Source organism: Pelodiscus sinensis, chromosome 2 (genome assembly GCF_052426305.1).
Source record: "Pelodiscus sinensis isolate ZL-2025 chromosome 2, ASM5242630v1, whole genome shotgun sequence".
Lineage (NCBI taxonomy): Eukaryota > Metazoa > Chordata > Testudines > Trionychidae > Pelodiscus > Pelodiscus sinensis.
In genome coordinates, this window is record NC_143053.1 from 89,685,941 (window position 1) to 89,710,165 (window position 24,225).

At 40.3% G+C, this 24,225-nt stretch overlaps 1 protein-coding gene across 5 annotated transcripts in view; it reads left to right on the forward strand.

Moving 5' to 3' along the window:
• Positions 1–24,225, forward strand: part of CEP192 (centrosomal protein 192) — a 164,760-nt gene that overhangs the window by 134,244 nt on the left and 6,291 nt on the right. For 3 of the 5 annotated variants that reach the window (XM_089776315.1, XM_075921011.2, XM_025181879.3), the window contains exons 38-45: positions 1,614–1,719; positions 5,286–5,487; positions 7,117–7,196; positions 7,839–7,934; positions 9,606–9,725; positions 15,384–15,502; positions 16,293–16,416; positions 17,318–17,376. In XM_089776315.1, coding sequence (XP_089632441.1) covers positions 1,614–1,719; positions 5,286–5,487; positions 7,117–7,196; positions 7,839–7,934; positions 9,606–9,725; positions 15,384–15,502; positions 16,293–16,416; positions 17,318–17,376 — 906 coding nt within the window. The other 2 variants (XR_012901559.2, XM_075921013.2) reach the window with 2 other exon arrangements.

Sequence of the window (24,225 nt, forward strand, 5' to 3'; positions counted from 1 at the left end):
CGGGGAAAGAGGAGTGCCTGCTTATTGAGGCCATTCTGGACCCAGATAAAACCATTTGGCAGACCCAGCACCAATGGCATCTACCTAGAAGCAAGTGGGAAAAAACATTGTTACCTGCTCCTCTTCAGGGACTGTTCCTATGAAAATTACTAAAGCAAGAGCTAGATGATCTCCAGATATAGATACTTAGGTACTGATTCTCTAGTGCGAAGGGTTCTGCTCTTATTTCCTGACATCCAACAGGAAGGGAGATTTGAGACCCATAATAGACCTCAGCCTCAGAACACTCAAATTGGTGAGTGCTCAAAAATTCAATATGGTTACTCTAGGAATAATCATGCCAGCATTAGAACAGGAAGACTGGTTTTCATCCATCAACCTTCGGGGCACCTACTTTTATATCTCAGTCCTGAAATAATTTCTCAGATTCAGTCTGAGACAAGACCACTGCCAGTATTTCCCTTTTGTTTGTCATCAGTACCAAGAACATTTTCAAGATTCTCCTAGCACGTATATGCTTGTTTACAGATCTGAACTTACAGATCAGTGACTCTAAATCAACCCTCATTCAACTGCAACACCTGGAATTCATAGGGGCTGATCTCAACTTGTTACAGGTCAAAGCTCTCCTGTCTCAACACAGATTCCTCTACCTGGCCACACTGAGACCGTTCAAAGTAGCCTGGAAATATTAGTGAGATAGTGCTAGTTCTTGGAACATATGGCAGGAAGCACTACAGTAATACTATATGCCAGGCTTCACATGCGACACGCTTTTTAAAAAGACTAAAGAGGGACAGATTATACTCATGCTCCATTAAAAATGGAGCTCTCAAAATTCCCCATGAGCCAGCTGAGTCACCTTTCAGTCTTGTACCCCAAACCTCATTGTGACAACAAGGAAGCTATATTAGATACACTTTATGTAAGAAGAACCCATGTCTTTTACCTGGATAGATGAAAGCTTTTCAGAAGACTCCTAATCTTTTTATCTTTGTTGCAGAGCCCTTAAATCAGACTATCACTATGGTCTCTGACAGACATATTCTGTGTTGAGGCTGATTAGACTTCAAGGCATCCTACTGGCCCAGAATAGGGATTAGTAGGAATTTTCAGTGTAACTGGAGTGCCTTTATTTTCATGAAAATCATTGGCAACTGCAATGGTTTTAAGGGTCCTTAAATACTCCTTTCCGGTGTCATTTTGCCCAAATGGTAAAAACTATAGACCACAAGTCCGTAAGTCCCATTTTCAACAAGCACAGCTATCTTTTCTAGGGATTCTGAAATATATAGCCTTCTCTAAGGCATATGAGGACAAGTTTTCCAATGATTGGCACTTAAATGTAAGTGTAGTATGCACATTTGCAATTGCTATCAAAGTTTTGAAACCTATGGGGACCTTAAACTGCAGTAATACATGGGATATCAATTTAGTACTAGGAATTATGTTTACCCACTGCATTAAAATCTAGAGCTTTAAAGTAGTATATATATTAGCTTACTTAGATGCAGTATTCAACAATTTTGAGTTTGAGTTATTGTGTGTAGAGAGAATTAACAGTTTTTCAAATGGATGCTATAGTTTTTACTGCTTTTCAATGCTTTGTTTAGGAACAGTATCGTAATTCTTGTGAGTCCTAATCCGTCACTTGCCACAAAACCTTCAGTATTTCCTTGGAGTGGTCTAATTTACATACATTGTGACAACGGACAAAAGGTAAAAGTGGTTTTCTTAGAGAGATTCCATAAAGTCTTAAGATTGTTGCTTACCATATTGCTACAAGTCAGTTTAATTTGGGCACACTGATTAATTACTTTACCATTCCATTAAACTTACCTTGCCTATGAAAGTCTGTTCTATAAACCTGTGAAGATATTAAAAATCTAGGGGATAAAACTGTTATTGAAATATAAAGACAACTTACTGTCACTTAATAAAGAATATTTCATTTCATTTAATAAATTAAAGTTCTCCTTTTAGGATTGAAAGGGTCTTGATTGGGTTGTCAGTCTCTGAAGAATCATGAGGAGAATCCTTAAAATGGCTGAGTTGTTTAAAATTCTCACACTTGTTAAGCACATTTTCTGCGTTTAGTTTCTCAGAAGATATGAGAGAGTTCTTCATATTTTACTGTAGTAGGTTGTTGCTAAACAAGGGTGGTGAGCATTTGCTTGTTGGGCCTGATTGGCATCTGCAGAACAATCAATATTAATCAAAATTCAGTCTAGGTCTGTGGCAAGAAGTCTACAAACACTAGTCTTTTCCCTTTTTCCTCTGTCTTCCTGCTTCTAGCCAAACAAGATTTTTTTTTTCTGGCAACTATTTTGAATTACGGAATTTAAATGCAGAAATGTCACAGATGGAACAAAGTTTCTTCTGTTAAGAAATCCTATGTAATTGAATTGTATGATAGAAATGGGAACCAGTACCTCAGAACTTACTACAATCTCACTACCTGATGTATGTGGCCTTTTATTATGTATTTGTCCAAAGAGGCAAGGTAAAGTTAGGAAGATTAACTGATGCAGTGTTGTCTCCTTAAAATCTGCAGACGCACGGCTTGAGTGTCTTAGTATTTCTACAAGCTGCTGGGGAGCTTTGTCAGCTTTCACTGCTGTCTTTCAGATCTCAGTGTTCAGCTGTAAAACTTGAAAAAAATCAGTTTAATTTCATCATGCTGCATCATGGGAAAGCAAGAAATAACAGAATCAGCCACTGAAATTGTTGAAGAAGGAGACTCAAAATGACGGTTATGAAAGAGTAGTAGCAGAAATGTCCTCTTGCAGCAGCAAGTAGGCTCTAGGGAGGAAAACAGAAAAATGTTTTCCCTTCCAGCTACAAGATGGCTAGATAAGCAGAGCTTCAAATACTTTCCCTGTTAACTGGAGGCTGATTGGAATTGTAGCAGCTGGAAGTGGATTTTGGTGTTAGCCTCGTGCTTTGGGCACTGCCATTCAGTGATCCCATTTTCATAGCTCTCTGCAGGTAATAAACTTAGTCCTCCTGTGTCTATTAAAATTTCCAAATCTGTGTATTGGGTACATGGCTGAGGATGGTCAATAAAAAAGGGAAGAGTGGTGAGATAAGAGAGACAAATAAAATTTAGAGATGTTTTGGGAAGAAGAGAGAGGTTGAGAATTAAGGAAGACGACCAAGTGAGGAAATGGGTACTGTAGAAATCAGCTCATCAATTACAGAAAAACCTAGAGTGACGATTGGAAAGAGAAAACCGAATCAATGGATGTTACATATAGAATTTGGTCAAATTGGTCAACTAATTTTAACTAAATTTGTTAATATATTTAACACTGTTGTATGGTATTTGGCTTGTCAAACATGATTAAGCACATGAGTAATAGACTACTGCTTGTGCTATTCAAATACAGTTAGACTCCCACATCAATACATCTATTCTATCCTTAAGCTTTCTTAAAGTTCCATTGGCCACAATTTCAGCATTTCGTCTTAAAATCTGTAGTAAAGCTTGGTTCACTAATCCTGTAATGGCCACATCACTTAGGTCTAGATAAATTATTCCCTCTGGTTTGTGACCCAGTGCCCATTTGAGACTTCAAATTTAGTATTGTCCATTCTTATGAATCCCCCCCTTTCAAACCTTTAGCATATTTTTTTGATTCTGTATCTCTTTGAAGTAGACTGCCTGGTGGTCATCACACCTCAGCCAGGAGAGGAGGAGAGTTGCAGGCACTTGACAGAGATCCCCAGTACACTGTTTTTATCTGGGCAAAGTCCAGCTTAGATCTGATACAAAATTTCTGTAAAGGTGGCTTCAGATTTCCACCTTAATTTCTATATTTACCTGTCTCCCCCTCTCGCCAAACTACAGCTTACCAGTGAGAAGAAAAGCTGCACTTTCTGGATGTACATTGAGCTTTTGTTATATTACCTGGACCGAACAAACTTTTAGGTGTCTATACTCAGTTGTTTGTTTTCCTATGCAGAACAAATGAAGGGACACCCAATTATGATTCTGACTTTCAACTGGTAATCCATTTTGCATCTCTTCTGCTTCAGTGGGCAGGATGCTACTTGAAAAATTGATGGCACACACAACCAGGCAATATGTAGTCTTTCTAGCATTAATGGGACATGTCTCTATTGTGGATATTTGGAGATATTGTCTTCTATCCACATGTTCATTAGTCACTATATGCTTAGCACTGCCTCAAGAGGCAACACCAAAGTGAAAAAAGCAATCTTGAAGTTTTTCCAGTGAGTCTGAGATTGAATACATTTGATAAGAGCTTCATAATTATCTACAATACAGGCAGTCCCCAGGTTACGTACAAGATAGGGACTATAGGTTTGTTCTTAAGTTGAATTTGTATGTAAGTCGGAACTGGCTCCAGATTCAGCCCCTGCTGAAACTGATCAGCGGCTGACTACAGGAAGCCCTAGACAGAGTTGCTCTGCCCCCGGCTTCCTGGAATCAGCCGCTGATCAGTTTCAACAGCGGCTGAACCTGGACTCCTGGGACAGGACTCCTGGGACAGAACAGCTGGGGCACTGCCGGGTAGGTCCCCCCAGGACCAACCCGGCAGCACCCCAGCTGCTCTACCCCAGGCGTCCCGCAACAAAAGCCTGGTCTGCTGGGGGGGGGAGGGCGCACTAGCTGCACCCCCTCTCCCCCCAGCAGACCAGGGAGACCCGAGCAAAGCCGCGGAGGCCCCGCCGCCTCTGTGGCTTTGCTCCTGTCTCCCTGCTGTGCTGGGGGGGGGGGGGGAGTCCCCTCCAGCACAGCAGGGAGACCTGAGCAAAGCCGCACAGGCGGCGGGACCCCGCTGCCCGTGCGGCTTTGCTCCTTTGCCCCGGAGCAAAACCGCCGTGCCTCATTTGCATAATTAGTGAGCTGCCATTTTTGCACAAGGGGCTTTTGGGCAAGAGCTGTTCTGCCTGAAAATAAGTGGCAGAGAGGCTCTTGCGCAAGAGGGCTTTTTTGCGCAAGAAGGAGCTGTGTAGACTGCTCCTTCTTACACAAAAGCCCCTTGCATAAAAATGGCAGCTCATTAAGTATGCAAATGAGGTGGTGATGTTCTTGCGCAAGACTGGGCAGTGTAGACATAGCCTTGAAGTGTTATGCACGTGTGACCTAAATCTCTAAGAGCAAAAGGTCAGAGAAGGTAAGTAACCTTTTTTTCTGTTAAAGCCATTGATACATTAAAGCCATTTAAGATGTAGTTTTGGGGCAAAGGGCATGAGCAGAGCCTGTTGGGATGTGTGTGGCTTAACATTGTTCATGTTTTTTCAAATTTGTTCTAAAGTTCATTAAAGTTCAGATTCGACAAAATGTTGCCCAGGATGTATCTTCAACCACATCAATGTCTAAAAAGCTTGATGTCTTCACACCACCATCTGCATCTATCACTCATATGATAAAGCCATTTACAAAGCTACCTTCATCAAAAGTGGAAATAAAGAACAAAACTATTATTTTTCCTGAAACAGGATCTGGTGAAAGCTCAGGTAATCAGTTACTCACAAAATTACCAGGTCCACTAGTGTCAAATGTTCAGCTTTGTTTGTTACGTTGCAAGAATGGAAAGAAGGTCTTGTCTACACTGCCTTGGGTTGTCAACCTAACTTATGCAACTTCAGCTACTAGAGTAACATAGCGGAAGTTGACAATATAATTGGGTCTGCTTACTGCAGTAAGTCAACAGCTGACTTTTGCCATTAACTTCACTTATTCTTCTTGCTCTAGTGGAGTACCAGGCACGATAAACTGACCCCTGCTGATTGCTGCCCTTCGACCCAGCCTGTAGGGAAGCCATCTGTTTCAACTAATGGATCAGGAGTTAGTGCTGCATTGTCTTCATAGTTTACTGAATTAGTATGCCCCAAGACTTTTCTAGGCTTACTTGATCAATTCATTTTTTGCTATTATATTAATTTAAGGGAAAGCTGTTGTGTTTGAGCCCTGAGATGGATGTTGGTTTTCCATTCCTTCCCCTTTTAATGTCTGCCTAGTTTAATATAAGCAGCTCAATTGCTACCTCAAACAGATATGATTTCGGATGTATTGTTATGAGTACTGGCTTGATTTGCCTGGGAAAGATTCATGATATTTCAAGGCATTAAATGTGTTCCAAGATATAACTTGGACCCATCATCTCCTAAGAAAACCATCACGTAATGGTTTGTGTCTTCCTTCCGGCAGAGTTAATATGGTGGAACATGACATTGAGTTTTTGCCTTATTTGGAATTAGGGTTGTGTTGGAGTCTTTGCTATAGGTTTCACTTAATTGGCTTCAGAGTGAAGCTTCAGCAGCCACTATTTGCAGTGAGCATCAAAGATTCAACAGCTAAAATGCCAGTGCTGGACACTTTGATTTAGTTTTTCCCACAGTCAGAACTTAGAGGAAGAGTCAATAGATATCCAGGAGAAAATTGTTGTGTCAGACCTGCCAAAGATGTAGAAACAAGTTTGTAGTATTTACTGCCAGCTATGGTGGTGTCATACTTCAGACAGTCAAATTCCATTATTTGGGAAGAGGTTAGGAGTGCCTCTCTACTTGTGGGTTGGGGGAGGGGATCAGCTTATTCAGTAATATGTGGAGATGTCTGCCTAGATCTCAGTGCACTGAGTTTGGATTGTCTACATCTTGGAGAGCTGGTAGCCTAGCTGCCAAATGATCCCTTGAGCTACCTAGCTTCAGCCAAGATTCAAAGACCTTATTCATCTGACGAGCTGTATGTTTGAGTTGTGTCTTACCCATGATTCATACTCTCTAAAGATGAAAAAGTTCATCAATTTACCATGAGAAGGTAGCTTGTACCATTCAGATTTAATTGGAAAATGCAGAGGATTTCAAGGACAAATTTTAGTTTGAGACTTTGGGTCTTGCCGTTGTGTCCATATGATCCTTTATTAGGTGATGAAGAATAATAGGTTTAAATCCTAAAATACAATTTGATGTTCAACCTCTCAGAATTTTGTAATTGATTTGCTGATAAAATACATAAAGTGGCATCGAGCAAAGTATGTTACTTAGCACTCTGAGAGGTGAAGGTTGTTCGAGTTGTTAATAATGCAAATATTTATTCTTCATCACTCTTGTTTCATGTTTATTCATCTGAGGTTTTTCTTTTAGAAAACTACCTAGAGATTGAAAATCCTGGGAATGAAGATGTGAAGTGGCACTTGTCATCTTTTGCACCACCATATGTCAAGGTGAGTTAAATTTTGTATTGGAAATAGTGTGTTATATAAATTGTCAATGGGCGTTTTTAAAGAGATACTTACTAGTCCCTTCAGATAACATTTCTCCTAGCTTAAAAATCTTCCTTTTAGGAAATGTTTTACTTACAGTAATATTTATACATGGTAAGTAGGTGACTTATTCATTGCTGTTCTACTTTAGCTCAGTGGTCCCCAAGCTGTGTGATTAGTAAACAAGAAGTTGTCCATGGTGCATTACTAGATTTGTTGAGAGCTGGATGATATGAAGTTGACTCATAGTCTCCTGCAGCTAAATTGCATTAAAAAAATCAAACATTACTTTTCTAATGTTTTCCATAGTCAGTTGTTGTGCATGTGAGAACATTTGATTGCTAGTGAATGACGAACAAGCTCATACAATCAGGAACTGTTGAGAACGTGGTCCATGAGGCAATCTTTGATCCAGACTATGAAAATGCTTGGGAACCCCTACTTATACTCTTTTTTTTCCTGTTAGTCATTCAGTCACAATAGTATATTCTAATATTATACAGTTTTTCCATTAGATTATGAACTGGGTGAATGCTGTTAAAAAAAACTTTTTCTAAAGCTGATTATATTTGATTTATCAAAACTTAATTACCTCATTTGTAGGGTTTAGATGAAAGTGGAAATGTTTACAGGGTAACCTACACAGCTTTCAGATGTTCCCGAGTTTCTGGTACACTTGAAGCTCATGGAAAAGAAAAAGTAAGTGTGTTTTGTGTGTGGTTTTTTTAGTATTACAAATTAACACACAGCATTTATCTGCTTTAACTGTACTATAATTTAAATAAAACATAAGAACTCCAGGAAATACAACCTTGTTGCATCTGGTCTTCAGAGTTGGAAATAGTTTAAAATGCATCTAAATATCTGTTTAAATGGTGTTAAAACACTGGCCATCCAAAACAAAATCAGAATGGTTATTCGCATCCATTCATCAATCTGTTTCTTCATGTAAACTCAATTAACAATATTGGAAAAATACATACATTTATATTTTGTATCTATGAAGCCTTTTTCTGAGGAGATCAACTTATTTTTTAAACACCTTTTGAAGATCAAACCCATATAAGGAACCACTGAATATTTGTGTTTTCCTCTTTGAAGTCTGATTTTGAAGGGTTTTTTGGAAAAGGATGCTACTTTAACTTCCTTATACACTTAGTAACAGATTTAAAGTGTCCTCTTACTGGTTTTTGTATGTTACCTTTCCTGATGTCCGGCACAAATCTGACATCCTTTCACAAAAAAAATTCAAAACCAGACTACAAAGAGAAACAGCAGAGCTGCAATTCATTTGCAAATATAATATGATAAAATAAGCATTCTAAATCCTTATTTAGTACTTACCTCACTACAAAGGTAATTTTCCCTCTCTTGATAATTCACATCTCATCAGCTGCTGGGCATGAACCTCATCCACCCTGACTTAATTGGCCTGGTTAACACTGGTCCTACACTTGATAAGTAACTCCCTTCTCTATATATGCTAATACATATGCATATGTCCCTGCCTCTGTCATTTCCACTCCAATGAACCTGACAAAGTGGTTTATTTGGGCATAAGCTTTCATGAGTAAAATCTGTTAGTCTATATTTGGAAAAAGAGAGTCCTGTGACACCTTAAAGACTAACACAGCTACCCTTTGAGACTTGTTATCAATTTTTGTGTATGAAGTTTTTGAATAACGTGTGTAGTGATGCAATTTTTAAAAGCCTACCCTAAAAACCATTTTGATCTTTTAAGTGTTGCATCTGTTTGAATGTCTTATTTTGGTTTAGCTTTAACCTGTTTGATGTAGGCTAACTTGAAACAAGTCACTCCTACAGTGCACTAGGAACTTCTAGTTCTCAGTAGCAGAGTGTATACAGTCTGTTAATATGCATTAGGCTAGTGCATTTTACCTTCATACCCCAGTTATCATTGCTGTGTATGTGATCCCATTAGCTGTTTTCTGCCATTTCTTTTCGTGCAAGGGGTTTTTGCACTAAAACAAGCAATGTGGACTTTTTTCCCTCAAAAACCCTGTTTTGAGCAAGATCCTTATGCTTCTCTGGGACAGGCGTAAGGATCTTGTACAAAATGGGGTATTGCGCAACCCCCCCAACCACGTTGCTGCTTTTTGCACAAAAACCCCTTGCGCAAAAAGAAATGGCAGAAAGTATTCTAATGAGATTGCAACTTATGCTAATGAGTCCCTCATTAGCATGTTTCCTGCAGGAAGAACTCAGTGAAGTTGAAGCCTCAGTGTATGAATTTAAACTAATGTAGTTAAACCAGGACAAAATACTGCAACTTTTTCATATAGGCAAAATTGTAGTTGTATATAAAATTTTAAGTAAACTTTCATTAACACTTTACCCCTATCTTGGTAGATTGCTATCATCTTTTTACCTAGGGATAGAGGAGACTATGCTCAATTTTGGGACCTGGAATATTACAGACTTGCAGAACCTCATATGAAAAATAAGCTACAATTTCAACTTTCTGGAGTGGTAAGTTTATGAACTCCATAAACTAATGTTCAGTATTTGTCCACATCATTTGCTGAAGTGGAATAAAATATATATAATCACAGTTCAAGGCTGTGTGCTATTTATCCAAAATGTATTAAGAACATAATTAAGTCTTAGAGTAAACCTTTTAATTGCGGGTAGTCCCAATTCTAATTTTTCTTGTTGATTATTTTAAAAAGATATTCTACACATTTTGTTCAACATAGTAATTTGAATGGTTATATAACAAATATTTATCTTACCCTAACTTTAGCATCTTATTTTGCATTAATTGTTCTGAAGGGAATTATAAAATACTTATCCCTTCAGGTAACTGCTGATTTTGTGACACATTTACTTCTCTTGTGGGGCTTGAAATCCATGGATCTGTATCAAATAGATCTTGCTAACTCCTGCTAACATAAGAACATCCATACTGGGTGAGACCTAAGGTCCATCTAGCCCAGTAGCCTGTCTTCTGACAGAGACCAATGCCAGATGCACCAGAGGGAATAAACAGAAACAGGTAATCAAGCGATCCCTGTCCTATCATCCATTTCCAGTCTGACCAACAGCAGCTAGGGACATCACCCCTACCCAGCCTGGCTAATAGCCACTGATGGACCTAACCTCAATGAATTTATCTAGTTCTTTCTATAACCCTGTTGGAAGGCCTAGTCTTCACAACATCCTCTGGCAAGGAGATCCACAGAATACCTGTGTGCAGCATGAAGAAAAATGTCCGTTTGTTTGTTTTAAACCTGCTATCTATTAATTTCATTTGGTGACCCCATGTTCTTATATTATGGGAACAAATAACTTTTCCTCATTCACTTTCTCCATAGCTGTCATGATTTTATAGACCTCTATCATGTCCCCTCTCAGTCTCCTCTTTTCTAAGCTGAAAAGTCCCAATCTTTTTAGTCTTTCTTCATATGGCACCCATTGCAAACTCCTAATCATTTTTGTTGCCCTTTTCTGAATCTTTTCCAATGCCAATATATCTTTTTTGAGATGAGGCAATCACATCTGTATGCAGTATTCAAGATGTGCATGCCATGAATTTCTATAGAGGCAATAAGATATTCTCGGTCTTATTCTCTGTCCCTTTTTTAATCTTAACATTGTTGGCTTTTTTGACTGCTGCTGAACATTGCGTGGATGTTTTCAGAGAACTATCCGCAGTGACTCCAAGATCTGCTAAACAATACCGAATCTAAAAAAGTAATGGGATGCATAAAAGTTGCATTAATGCATTATTAACTTTAATAGTGAAAGACTGTAAGATCAGGGAAATATGCAGCAGGCTAGTGCTCTATCCATTCATTCCCCAGTTTGCTCCGCCTTCTGTGCATGCATACTTTGTGATTATCCCCTTAACATTAAGCAACATGACAACAGAGGTTCTTAAAGTTCCCAGCTATGGTATTAGAGCTGTGGATGAAAAGTAGGGTCATGTGCTTAATACATTCACAGTAGGTGATTAACATAATTTGATGTTTCATTATTTTCCGTAGATCCCACATTAGGCTTTGTGTTCTGATCTTGTTCACTTTTGAAACATACCAACACAATAAAATATTTAGGGGCACTTGCTGGTTGACTAGTGTTACCTGTAAGCAGAGTGCTTAGGCAGCCATTCAAAAGAGATTCAGGTGCCTCCCAGCTGATTAGCAAAGCTTCCACAGCTAGCAGCATCGATTTCAATTGGTGGTGCACATCCATACAGACCTCCGTGCATATAACAACATTTATTCTGCACGTGTATGGAGGGAAAATTAGAGGGAACATAGCTGTTGACCCATGGATCCATAAATTGTATCTGTGATTTATCAGATTCACCTGATTATCCATCTACACATGACGTGAGTCATGGACCAGTTCATTTGCCAACTTTTTTTTTGACAAAATTGGTTTACTTAATTTGAGTTGGTGATAAAAATGTATTTAATCGTTTCCCTGAACAATGAGGTCTGGATCTAGGTCACTTATTTGACCTCAACTATAGGGTAAGCCTTGGCTCAGCTTCTTTCTGGAACCAAATATTTCTCTAAGCTGTAGACCCCTGAGAAGGTCTCCTTTTGAAACTCTAAATCGCGAAGACTAGTAAGAAAATATATAAAATAATTTGAGGGTTTGTTTTTTTTTTTATAGAAAGCATTTCGATTTGAGGGTTGGTTTTTTTTTTTTTTTTTTTTTTTTAAGGGAAAGCATTTCGATCTAAGCTCTGCTGTGCCCAATTGTCTGGTAGCATAAGGTAAAATTAGAGCTACTGCCCAATTCTAATTTATGCCCGACTCAGTGTGATATCAGAGAGCTGCAACCAGTTACTTACGGCCTGTCCAACTTCCACTCTGACATCCTTCCATTGCATGCAGTTGGACTTTGTGTGTGGTGGGGGGTTCTATTCTGTGGGTTCAGTTGTGTAGCAAGGTATATCCTGCAAACAGTTTGATACTTTAAACATTCTGCATATGTATGTGACATTTGGTGTTGTACCCTAATGGTTCCATGCTTTGGGTATAAAGATTCAGGCTCTTCCTTTTAAGGAACAAACCTCTTCATAGCTAAGATTCCTATCCTAGAAAAAGTTATGGCAACACAAACTAGGTCCACAATATAGATTTCTCCTAGTTCACATTAAAAGGTGGATTCTCTTAATTCCAAAGGAATGCAGTTCAGCCTAAAATTCCTTCATACTGAAAAAAATTCAGATTCAGTAACCATGGAAAATTCTGTTTTCTTAAATCATTAAGTGCCATAAACTTTTCCGTAAAGTATTCATGGATTGATCAGAGCTCTCAACCTTGAAGATATCCTACAACTGTATCACAAAAAGGAAAATATGTGAGATTAGAAACAAGTTAGACTACCTTCATCAGTGCGAGGACTTGATTTGTGATTTAATTGGATCTCGGGGATTTTAACAAATGTGTAACTACTACAGCCAGAACTTCCATTAACTCTTCACCTTGCTGGGTATTTACAGCAGAAAACATGTGAGATAAGACTACTTTGGAAAGGTCTATGAAAGAGCTTAAAGTGGAATGATTGTTGAATCAAATCAATCATCTGCCACATTTCTGTTAGCAGCAAAGTCAATACAATTTCTGTTTAAGCTATTAAAGATATTTATTTATTTATTTATTAAGCAGATGTCTTTTTAATTAGCAAGAGGAGGCAAATGCAAGGCCATATGTAGGAGAAAAGAACATGGGTCACTTAAGGTGACTGTATCCTGAAATACATTGATTCTGAAAAGGACTTGGGGACATTGGTAGATATCCAGCTAAATTCAAGGTCACAGCACAGTACAATGAACAGGAGGGTTAAAGCAATCATTGGATATATGGCGGGGGGGGGGGGGAATATAGGGGGTGTGCGCAGAGTATATCTCTGTAAGGTATTGGTGAGACAATTATGGGAATACTGTTAAGTTCTGGTATCAGTAATTCAGAAATGTTGAACAATTTAAAGGATTCAGAAAAAAGTTGGTAAAATTATTTGAGGACTGGAAGACAGAGGAACTTAAGATGCTTGGTTTTGGTTAATTCAAGAAATATTCTAGTGACTTGATTATGCTCTGAGTACCTACTGCCCCTTTGAAAGATATGACTTCAGAAAGAGCCTATTTTCAGAAAGGTTGTCATAGAGGTATGATTTATTCTTTGGACATGAAATGTCCTGGCTTCAGACACTGGATAGATAATCATGATAGTATGAAAAATCTGTCGTCTTCATAGTTTCCTTGCTAAGTGTCCTTGCTATGAGAGCTTCCACTCTTACACAAGAATCCTTTAAGTTGAGGCTCTGCACCTAAAATCACAGGGGGAAATGCTTCTGGTTGTGGTCAGAAAAAGGCTTTATTATACATGTATCTCTTTTTATACCCATTTTTGGGACTACATTAGTCAGAGTTCTGTCCAGATGAAAATGCTGCACACATATTTGTGTTCAAGAACAAGCACTATCTGACCCCAACCCAAAGAAGCATCCCAGAAATGTCATAGGCATAGTTCTGGCCAGAATTGGACACTCCTTGCATCTATCTCGTTTCCTGACTGTAATGCCACTTTTCCAAAAATTCCTGGTGGAGATGTGTGAAGCTTTCCACATGTAGTGAAGGATTAACTATCTGTTTTGGATTAGGTCTCAATGTCTGTTTACAGGTAAATTAATTTTTAACTTCAGCATATTAAGTTATGGAATCAAATGCTGTAGGATTGAAAGATAAGATAACCAGCAATTATGGGGGGCCAGCCTGAGTTGTTTATGCTATTCCATTGGCCAGGTGGCCTAGACATGAGGAAGGGAGCTGGGTCATGTCGGTGCACACTGATGCTCCTGGAGGCTGATTAAGAACCACAAGATCCAATTCTATAATTTTAGCACCCATCTTTTTATACATTTTAGAACCTAAGTCTTGTCCTATTCCACTGCCTAAGAGCATTGTATGACCATGAGTCATCAGTGAATGGCAGATGGGACTTAGATCGTCTTTCTTTATGGGGCTTTTGTCTCTCTTCCTTGGCGGGTTCTTTTGCAGGGTTCACTCACGCTGTTCTTTGAATATCAAGGTGGTGCTGGTAACCCAGACAGGCTGGCTTCAGGGACTGATCCCATCACACATGCACACCCTAACTTTAAACAGAATTCTTAAATTTTGATGCAGAATATCCATAGAAGTAGTCCTATAATTTGGGTACAAAGTGATAGGACCTCAGAAGAGTTTGGCATGTAACATCTGGAAAACCATTCCTTAAAGGGAGTCTAGGCTTCATGTGCAAGGTCCCAGGAGGAATAGTGGGCCAGAAACATTTTTATTTCAGAAAAGTTGCATAACAGTGTTATATAATCCTTCATATAATTCACTCCATAATCCTCCATATAAACTCTGCAAATTAGGTTTCTGTTTCTCTATAGAGACCTCTTAGTGGGAAATGCTATATGATTGTGGCTTGCTTTCCAAATTACAAAACTTGTGTTGTATAAGACCTTGTATTTCTATCTGGCCAAAGGGCCATGACCCAAGGATCCTGTGCTACTAGTGGATAGTGTTTGCCTCAGAGGCTTGCTGTGACCCTCCACGCAGCCTCCTCTTCTCTAGAGGAAATGGTCACCATCTACTGAACAATACTCATCATAGGCTAGTCCACAGTTTGGGGTGAAAACCTCTCTGTAGTCCTTGTCTCACCTTTCAGGAACAGTCTCTGCAGTGGCATGGGGAAGATTGGGGGGAATCTGGGCCTGCCCACTACTCCGGTTTCTGGCCTACGGACCCTAAGACAATGGCAAGAGACAGGGTTTTTTCTACTCAGAGACTGGCAGCTTCTTCCCTGGGCCCTTTCCCCAAACAATACCTTCCAAGTACCTTTTTTCTCTTACCTGAGGAAGTCTGTCCTGCTTCTCCACAGCACTCTGCCTTGCTAATAGTCAACATCTCTCACCCAGGTCACCTTCTCACTCTCAAATCTTACGCTTCTGCCCTACGTGCACGGAGGCTTTATAAACAAGCCCCAGTAGGCCTTAATGGGCTTCAAGTGCTTTGATCAGCAAGCTCTTAATTGGTCCAGATGCCAATATTTTGGGAGCTATGCAAATGTCACTTAGCGCTTTACTTTACTCCAAATATTAATGTAAGGCTTTTCTTACCCATAGGGTGCTAAAACAGAAAATGAAGCTGTGAAAGAAAAAGTTTCTAAAGGTGCCCTAATAAAAACTGAAATTCCAGTTATGCCGAGAAGACCTGGCCCAGAGACTTCTACGCTTAAAACTGGGTATGTATCTTTTTAATTAAAAAGGCAAATAGTTGAACGTTATATGGCAGACCTCTTCTATGAATCTTCGCCTTTTGCCACTCATAAACAAACTTGCCAAATTTTCATTAGTTCAGAATGCATTATTGTATGTGTGGTCATGATTGGCTACTGCGACAACTGACGAAGGCATTAGAACCACATTCAATTGTGAAACCTTTTAAAGATGGTGCTAGCTAAGTGTCTCCATTTGTAATCTCTGTCTCGTTTGAGCTCGCTGCAGTTTGCTGTCAGTTAATTTGCTCAGTCCATTAACCAGAATTGAATGTAGCATCTTGCTCTTAACTGGACACTCTTCTCACATAGGCCCTTCTCTCAAAAATATAATTTTCCCCAAGATCACTGTTCAAGCCTTCAAAGTTTGAAATGATGGATGTGAAGCCCAATGAAATATGCACTTCCTTTTTATGGGAGTGAACGGGTGCTTGGTGTTCATATGGTAATCTTCTAGGTCTCTAGGAAAACATGTGGGCACAACTCAAGGCTGTGAAAGTATAAATTATTCTGATTGCTACTTCGCCACAGCATTCTTCTAAATTCCATCTCTTAATTCATGAACTGAATGAGACAAATTATAGCCCTAGTTATAAAAATACATTACTTTTGACTTTCCAATGATTCTGAATGTATTTCTATTTTGGAACTACACTTGATACCATTTAATAGTGTCTCATCATTCCATCCAGATGTAGATCCTGTATATCCGATAAACGGAGAACTTAATGATTTAAACCTATTTTTTCAAAAATAGGCAAAATGAGGTAATTCGAGGAGTGTATGCCCGAGAAGATCAGTATACATTTCTACCAACAAGAGTTGGGGAATCAAGCATATTAAAAGTCAATTTGCGGAATAATACTTTTATAACCCATATGGTAAGTTGGTTGCTTCAAATTTTAAACTTTATTTACAAAATGCAAAACATTTAAAATTGCATTTACCAACCCTAACAATATCTAATATTTTCTCTGGTATTTTCACTAGCCTTTGATGCTAAGAATTGTGTGTTAAGATGTTCTAATGCATGTTGCGTTAGTAGAAACTATTGGTTCCCAACTTCATACTTAAAATGTTTATATAGTGGAAAAAAGTTCACTTTTAGAGGTTTCTTGCTGCTTTTCAGTTATTCTTTTCTTGTTGACTCTTAAGCATCAAGGCTACATCTACGCTGGCCAGTCTTGCGCCAGAACAAATGCAAATGAGGCGCAGCGATGAACATCGCCGTGCCTCATTTATATACTAAATGAGCCACCACTTTTGCGCAAGGGGCTTTTGCCCAAGAGCCGTTTTGCCACTTAGTTTCAGGCAGAACAGCTCTTGCGCAAGGGGTGGGTTTTGCACAAGAAGGAGCAGTACAGACTGCTTCTTGCTCAAAAACCCCTTGCGCAAAATGGCGGCTCATTAAGTATGCAAATGAGGCACAGCGATATTCAGCGCCATACCTCATTTACATATGTTCTGGCGCAAGACGGGGCAGTGTAGACGTAGCCCAAGAGTTTTCTGAATAGCATACTTAAATTGTCACCTCTTTCAGCTGGAATAGTCCGAGTATAGGCTGCTTATAGGAGTCTAGTTTTTAAAAATATGCAATAAGTCTTGATATTCAATTTAACTATGTATAAAGTTGGGCATGTTCCATTTTTAAATGTTGGCTTTCTCTTTAAAGTTTATATCTAAGTCTGTAGTTGAAAACTTTGAGTTATTTTGAAGCGTGTGCTAAAATAGTTACAGTGCTGCTTACATGTTGTTGTTCAAGTATTTCATATTAAATTGCAGCTGAAGTTTGTAAATCCCGGAGAGCCTTTCCACATCAAACACTCAAAATACTCGTTGAGGTGAGTGAATTTCTTACTCAAATTTTACTCAATATTAGAAGTTTCAAAACATAAATAAGCTATTTTGTGAGGTAAAGTTCTAATTATTAAGGATATATCATACTCTAAAGTCTAAATTTCAGCAGCTGCAACATTCTTGTCCTTCTAGTTAAAATGTATATTTTTGCACAAATCTTACTTTCTAATATTTTATCTGAAGGCACAAGAGTCCCCACAATTACTTTTGGGGCTGCTCATTTCCTCCCTGTATCATGTCTCGGACTACGTTGCTGCTTTTAATACTAAGCCTAAATCATTTGGTATGCGTTGCACACAATTGGGTCATTCCTTCCCCATTTCTACTTTCCATACAACTGATTAAGTCAGCATGCTTCCGTGATGCTTCTAGTTTGACAGAACTGTAGAGTGATAATGAAGATTTTTTTTCTTTTTGCAGATAAATGTCCTAGACCACCATTGTATCTGAGTAGGTGCAATAGCTGTTCAGCATGTTGGCTATCTATAATAATAAGTTGTATACTTGATCTTAATAGCACTCTTTTAATCTTGATGGATTCCATAACCATCTAGTAATTCAGTGACTATTGACTGATCCTTATAAGTAGTGTGTAACCATTTCTGGAGTGAAACATGGAAAGTGTTGGACAACAATATTAACACAGGAATTTAGAAGAGCAGATGCATACTTCATCCTGTTGTTAAAATTGGAATGGCCAGGAAGCAGAATAAGGTTGCTAAAACTAAAATTTAACCACAATACATAATATAACCAAGTTAACAATTAGTATAGATTTTGGTGTTTCATGGAATCAGATAACCAGTCTCTCCATCTTAGAGCTGGAAAAAGTGAGGCATAAAGCAATGTCAGAGTGAATCAATGGAAAAGCCAAGATTTACATCCAGTGGGAATGTTAAAAAGTGTTGTCCTTTTTTGTAAATGTGTAACCTCTGAAATAGAGGTGGCAGAGGGGTGGGAGGAGCCAGTTTAAAAGCTGGCTTCCTATGAGTATGAGTTCCCGCTAGGGATGTTAAATGTCAGTTAATTGAATAGTCGAGTAACCTCATTAATTCTTGTCAGTTAGTCGACTATTTTGTAGTCCCTGGGGGCGGGGCCAGCAGCCAGTGCACTTCAGTCTCACTCCTGAGGAGCCCTCGTTCCACGAGGAGTAACGGTAGTTCGGAATAGGAAGCCTAATCCGAACTACCTAGTTCGTGCGGCATGTAGCCGCGGGCACAGAGTCTGAACTAGCGGACATTTAAAAATGGTGGCGCCCGGCAATGTGCAAATGAAGCCCGGGAAATTCAAATCCCAGGCTTCATTTGCAACTCCGGTTGCCTACATTAACCACCCTAGTTCGAACTAGGGTGGCTAGTGTAGACATACCCTAATTCCTCAAAGCTTACTCCTTAATAAAATCAAAAACCTTTTTCCAGAAACCTTTTTTAATAGATAATAAGTTAATATTTTATTTAATGTTTCTATATTTTCATTGCTTCTATATGGAAACTAGTCAATTAAATTAGATTACTTTCAAGTACCACATCTAATTAATGTTAGAAGGTAATTGCATAGCAAATTGTATTTGCTGAAAGTAGGACTGAATGTGTTCTTCAGACCAAAAAGTGAAACAATCATATGTTGTAGTGGTATGATTTTTTTTTTGAAAAGAACAATTTGTGGAAGTAACAGTGTATCCTGTATGAACAGTCTTTCAAATGTTAAGTGTGTCAACAAAATTTCAGGGTTTTGTTTAACATACCAGTGTTTGATGTTCAAAAACTAGTGCAGTTGTGAGTTTGCTTTTCTCCAATTGGCCATGTGTGTGCAAATAGAAAAAGTTCAGCTATACTGATTTTTTACCACAATCAGTCTATTAGAATTAGTCTAATCCAAATGCAAATTCTTGATATAAATCATCAATGAAAAGAGAAGCGATTAGTATTCTCTTCACCCAGATAAGACACAGCACTTTTTTTTCTAATGACTGTAGGGTAATCACTTAATAGATTATATAAGTATTGATAAGGAAAGGAAGGAGGAACCTCTGACCAATTCATAAGGAGAATTCAGGAATGGGCTCACAAATATCTTAGTTTTGCATTGCAAAGTTAATATTTTGAAGATCCCTTTGAGGTCATTTTGTTCAGCATTTGGATCGAATTTGGTTTTCTGAGCATACTGTCTGTATACGTTGGCATCTAGAATGTAGTTTGTCAATGAAAAGGGTTTCACTTATCTTAAGTGTACCTCTTTGTGGCCAAGTAGAGTATTAGCAACTGTTTCACTGTGGTACCTCTTGCTGACAGTCACTCTTGAGCTGCAGTGGTCTTCTATAACTCAGCCCTCCAGTCAGATTATAATATTTGTCCCTTTCAGCATAACAAAGTTCAACAGACAATTCCAATAGATAATTCTAAGACCTTGTGTAAAATCTCTGGCACCTGACTCGGCTCTCACCACTTTGCCAGCAACTGTTAGGGGAACAGGCCCTCCACACATATTAGGTTCCAGCCCATGGATGCCATAACCAGTAGCTATAGTCTGTGCAATTCTATTCCTTGCTGTTCTTTCCTGGGTCATCTTCCTATCCAGCCTCTCTTCCCTGCAGTTTTTCTCTGGTTTGACCCTTATGGCTTATTGGATAAACTGAAGCACAAAGGTTGACATGCTGATGGTTATATAATTAGTCTGTGTCAAAGGTGGGACATATAACCCAGTGCAGGACAAATATTTCAGAAGATTAGTGCTTTGTCTCTAAACTATTGTTATACTAGAACATAATTGTAGTGGCAAAATAGCAAATGTATTTGGACTCTTAATTAACTGACAGTGATTCTTCAGAGGGAATCAAAATATCTCAGCAGTGGGAATCAGTGCTCTGTAGTATCCTAACTAGAACAGGGGTCAGGAAGAAGAGCTTGAACAGAAGCTTTCACACATAGGGAAGATAGAATTGGTAGAGAAGATGGGAGGTGAAAGGTGAGAATAATGTAAGGAAGAAATGGGTTTAGACTGAGACAAAGGAGTCCTGCAGCACCTTAAAGATTAACAGATGTATTTGGGCACAAGCTTCCATGAGCAAAGACACACTGGGTCAGGAAACAGACAACTGAGAGAGTCTGAGACACAAAACTGCAGAGATGATGGAAACGCAGAATGAATAAATCAATTAATGGTCTACCTTGCTAAATGGTGGTCGTGCTGCTGCTTGTTTCCCTCATTCTGATTGGCTTTATTACTGTTACGTTACCTGCCTTTCACTTCCTGATATAGTATTGGCATTTGATCCCTTGAGGCCTACCTATGTGCTTACCACACAACTCTACAGCTTCTCAGCGTATGTATCTCTTGCATTTCTAATATATGCAACACTGGGTTTAGACTGTCACCTCTTATGACAATCACCCAATTCCTTATATTCTGTAGAACAGAGACTAAATTTGTCCATTTAATTATATTTGGTACATTTTACTCTTAAGGTTGATTTTCTGCTAATTTAATTTTTAACAGATTTTACATCAGTGTTACAGTAAAACCTGTGTTATCCAGCATGCTCGGGGATTCGGGCGGTCCCGTTATCTAAATATTCCGGTTATCTGAGGGTTCCAGCAACCTAGGAAAAACCAATGGACAATAATAGTAAAACTCAAAGTTTTTAATACTGGTAGTTTTGTAGCGTGAGGCAGTTGATCTCACGTTTCTATATTGAGTTAGATGATTAGTACTTCAATAAAAAATTAAGCCAATCATGGCAAACCAAGCCAGGCCTGTGCGCCTGAAGATGTGACAGTGTTGTGGCTGGGGGCAATGCCAGTTAACAGTGTGCCAGATAACAAAGGTTTTACTGTACAATGAAGTTCTGCTTCCTCATTTTTTTTTTTCCAGAGCCCTACTGCTTTGCTTATGTGATCGGGTCTTGATAATGATGAAAAATACCTAATTTTGTGAATTGTTTTTACATGATTAGATTCCTTTTAATTTAATTCTTTCAGTGATCAGTTGATGTACACATGAAATTTTGTTGGCAAAATTCCTATTAAAGCAAAAGCAAACAGTATTGCTACTTTTTCATATAATTTCTAAATTGTCAATATAGCATAATTTCAGAACCAAGCTTCTTCAGATAAGCTCCAATAGTAGTTATCAAAGCACTGTAGTATTTTGACACACTGATATAAATTTGAAGTTGTCTTTTGAGTGCCTGCTCATCTCCATTCCAATTAGGTGTGCATGCATCGGCATCTCATGCACAGATTCTAGAGCTTTTTTCTCTTAGCAGTACCTGTTGGGCCAGCCAAGGAGCCCTCTATATATCCCTACCTGCCCTCCACCCCCTCAGTTGCTTCTTAACATCCATGTCAGTAGCTGGAGAGCTGACTGCGTAGTCATTCTCAGCCTTTAGTGCATGTACGTAGTTGGTCTTTTGTCTTTCAAGTTATTTAGTTGTTAGTTTAATAAGAGGAGGGAGTTTTACTCACTTTAGCCTCTCCCCCAACAGGGAGCGATGCCTGAGCTCCAGGGGTTCAAGCTGTGTGAGAAGTGCGTGAAGCCCATGCCTTGCAGTGACTCACATGACTTGTACCCAAAGTGTCTGGGTAAGGGTCATCGTACAGACAGTTGCCACATTTGCAAGAGTTTCAAGCCAAGGACAAAGCAAGAAAGAGACACTTGGCTCAAGCTCGTTTCTTATGGAGTCTGCTTTGCAACTGCCGGCACCGTCAGTGCGAAATGCACTGGCCTCAGTGTAGGAGATTTCGACAGCACTGACTAGACAGGCAGTTGCCTCTAAGAAGCCCTTAGGGCACCACTCACAGTCCCTCGTGCTGAGGAGGAAGAGAGATTGCGGGGAAGATCTCTGGAGAGGCACAGCCACAAAATACACCGTAAGGAGGGGCACTTGGTTTTGACAGTGCATCTCAAGGCTCTGGGACCAGCAAGGCATCAGTGGAGTTTGATGCAGAGGGAGAGACCAGTGCCAGAGGTGGTAACAGGCGCTCATTGAGTTGACCTCATTCCCATGCGCTGAGACCTCGGCACCGCATCAGCAGGCTCAACCTGAACCCCGGTACTGCCTGGGGTGTCCCAAGCACCCATTTGGGCCCAACACTATCAGCAGCGGCACCAGTGATGTTACTGGCACTGGAACACTCGCAGGGACCATTTCCAGCACCCATGCCTACCCCCTTGGCACCAGGCGCTCCGGCACTGCAACACCTAATGTCACTGGGACTTGAGGCAGTACTGGCAGTGCAGAGATTGGGGTTTCAGCCTAGGCCTCTGGTACTGCCTTACTGTGTCCCTGAGGCACTGTATCAGTTAGTGCCTCTGGACCAGTCACTTCCTGCCATGACTATGGCACAGATGATGCCCCCCACCGGCACCAGGCCCAGTGCACAGGGAGAAACCAGCGGCCATGGCCCAAAAACGACGTTCACATAGATCACTGTTACTGACATCGGCACTGCTGTGGTTGGTATCTAATTATTCTTCAGACTCAGAAGGGGAGTTGGTGCATTCTAAGGCCTCTTCAAATAGGTCCAGATCTCATCACCATTCCCACTCTGGACTTGGGCCACGGCACCGAAACCCATCAGTCAGACAGACTTGGCCACCCCAGAGGCAGCCACAACTTCAGTGGCCATTCTGGACCCCCTGGGCCTACCACCAGTCCCGGAGCCTGCCACCGTCTACCCCACAAACAGCTGGCAGAACTGGCGGAGAACTAGGTGTCAAGGAGTCCTCATCCTCCTCGCCCAACGAGGCTTTGGTAGGTCCTGCCCCGCCACTTCCATTTATGGATGCCAGGGCCCACCAAGACCTGAGTAGAAGGCTGGCAGCCATCTTGGGGGTTCAGGCAAAGGAGGTCCAGGAGGAGTCCAATCCAGTGATGGACATCCTCGCGTCAAACACCCCGGGTAGGGTGGCACTAGCGCTTAATAAAACAGTGGACAAGATCTCCAAAACCTTATTGCAGATCCCTGCTTCTATCCCCTTCTCCCCCCCCCCCCACCACACACATGCAGAATGGGGTTGAGAGACACTACTTCGTCCCCCAAGCAGGGTATGAGCACATCTTCACACACCGTCCTCCAGGTTCATTGGTGGCGCAGGCTGCGGGGGCAAAACGAGTGCCAAGCACCACCAGGGCCCACGGCCAAATCTAAGGAGCCCCAAAATCTTGATTGGCTGGGGACAAAGGCCTATGCCGTGGACAGCCTGCAACTTTGCATCTCCAATCAGAAGGCAATGCTTAGTAGATACGCCTACAACATAGGGTCGGCTATGGATAAATTTAAGGATTGTCTCCCCTAAGACTCAACACGAGAGTATGGTTCCCTAGCAGAGCAGGGTAGGACAGTGGCATGTATGGCGCTGCAAGCAGCATTGGATGTTGCAGACTTGGCAGCCAGTATGATGGCCACAAGTGGTGTGATGAGGAGGAACCCCTGGTTGCAGGTATTGGGTATCCCCCTACTTTCCCCCCTCCCCACCCCCGGTCCAGAACACCCTGCAGGACCTTCCATTTTGAAGGGTCTGGCCTCTCTTCGGACCACCTCGGAGGGAAAGCTATGCCACCCAAACCTATCGTCCCTCCACCTCATGGCCAGGAACCTTCATGGTTAATGGGAGCAGAGCGACTCTGCTTGGAGAAGGTTTAGAGGGTCCTCCTGGAGAGTAGAAAGCATTCCACCAGTGTTGTATATGTGGCCAAGTGGAATCGCTTCACCTTGTGGGTGGTGCAGATGGGAGTGGACCCAAAGGGGGTGTCAGTCCCTCTCATTTTGGATTATCTCCTATACATCTTCCCTGAGGTTTCACCTGGCCACAATTGTGGCTTTTCACCTGGG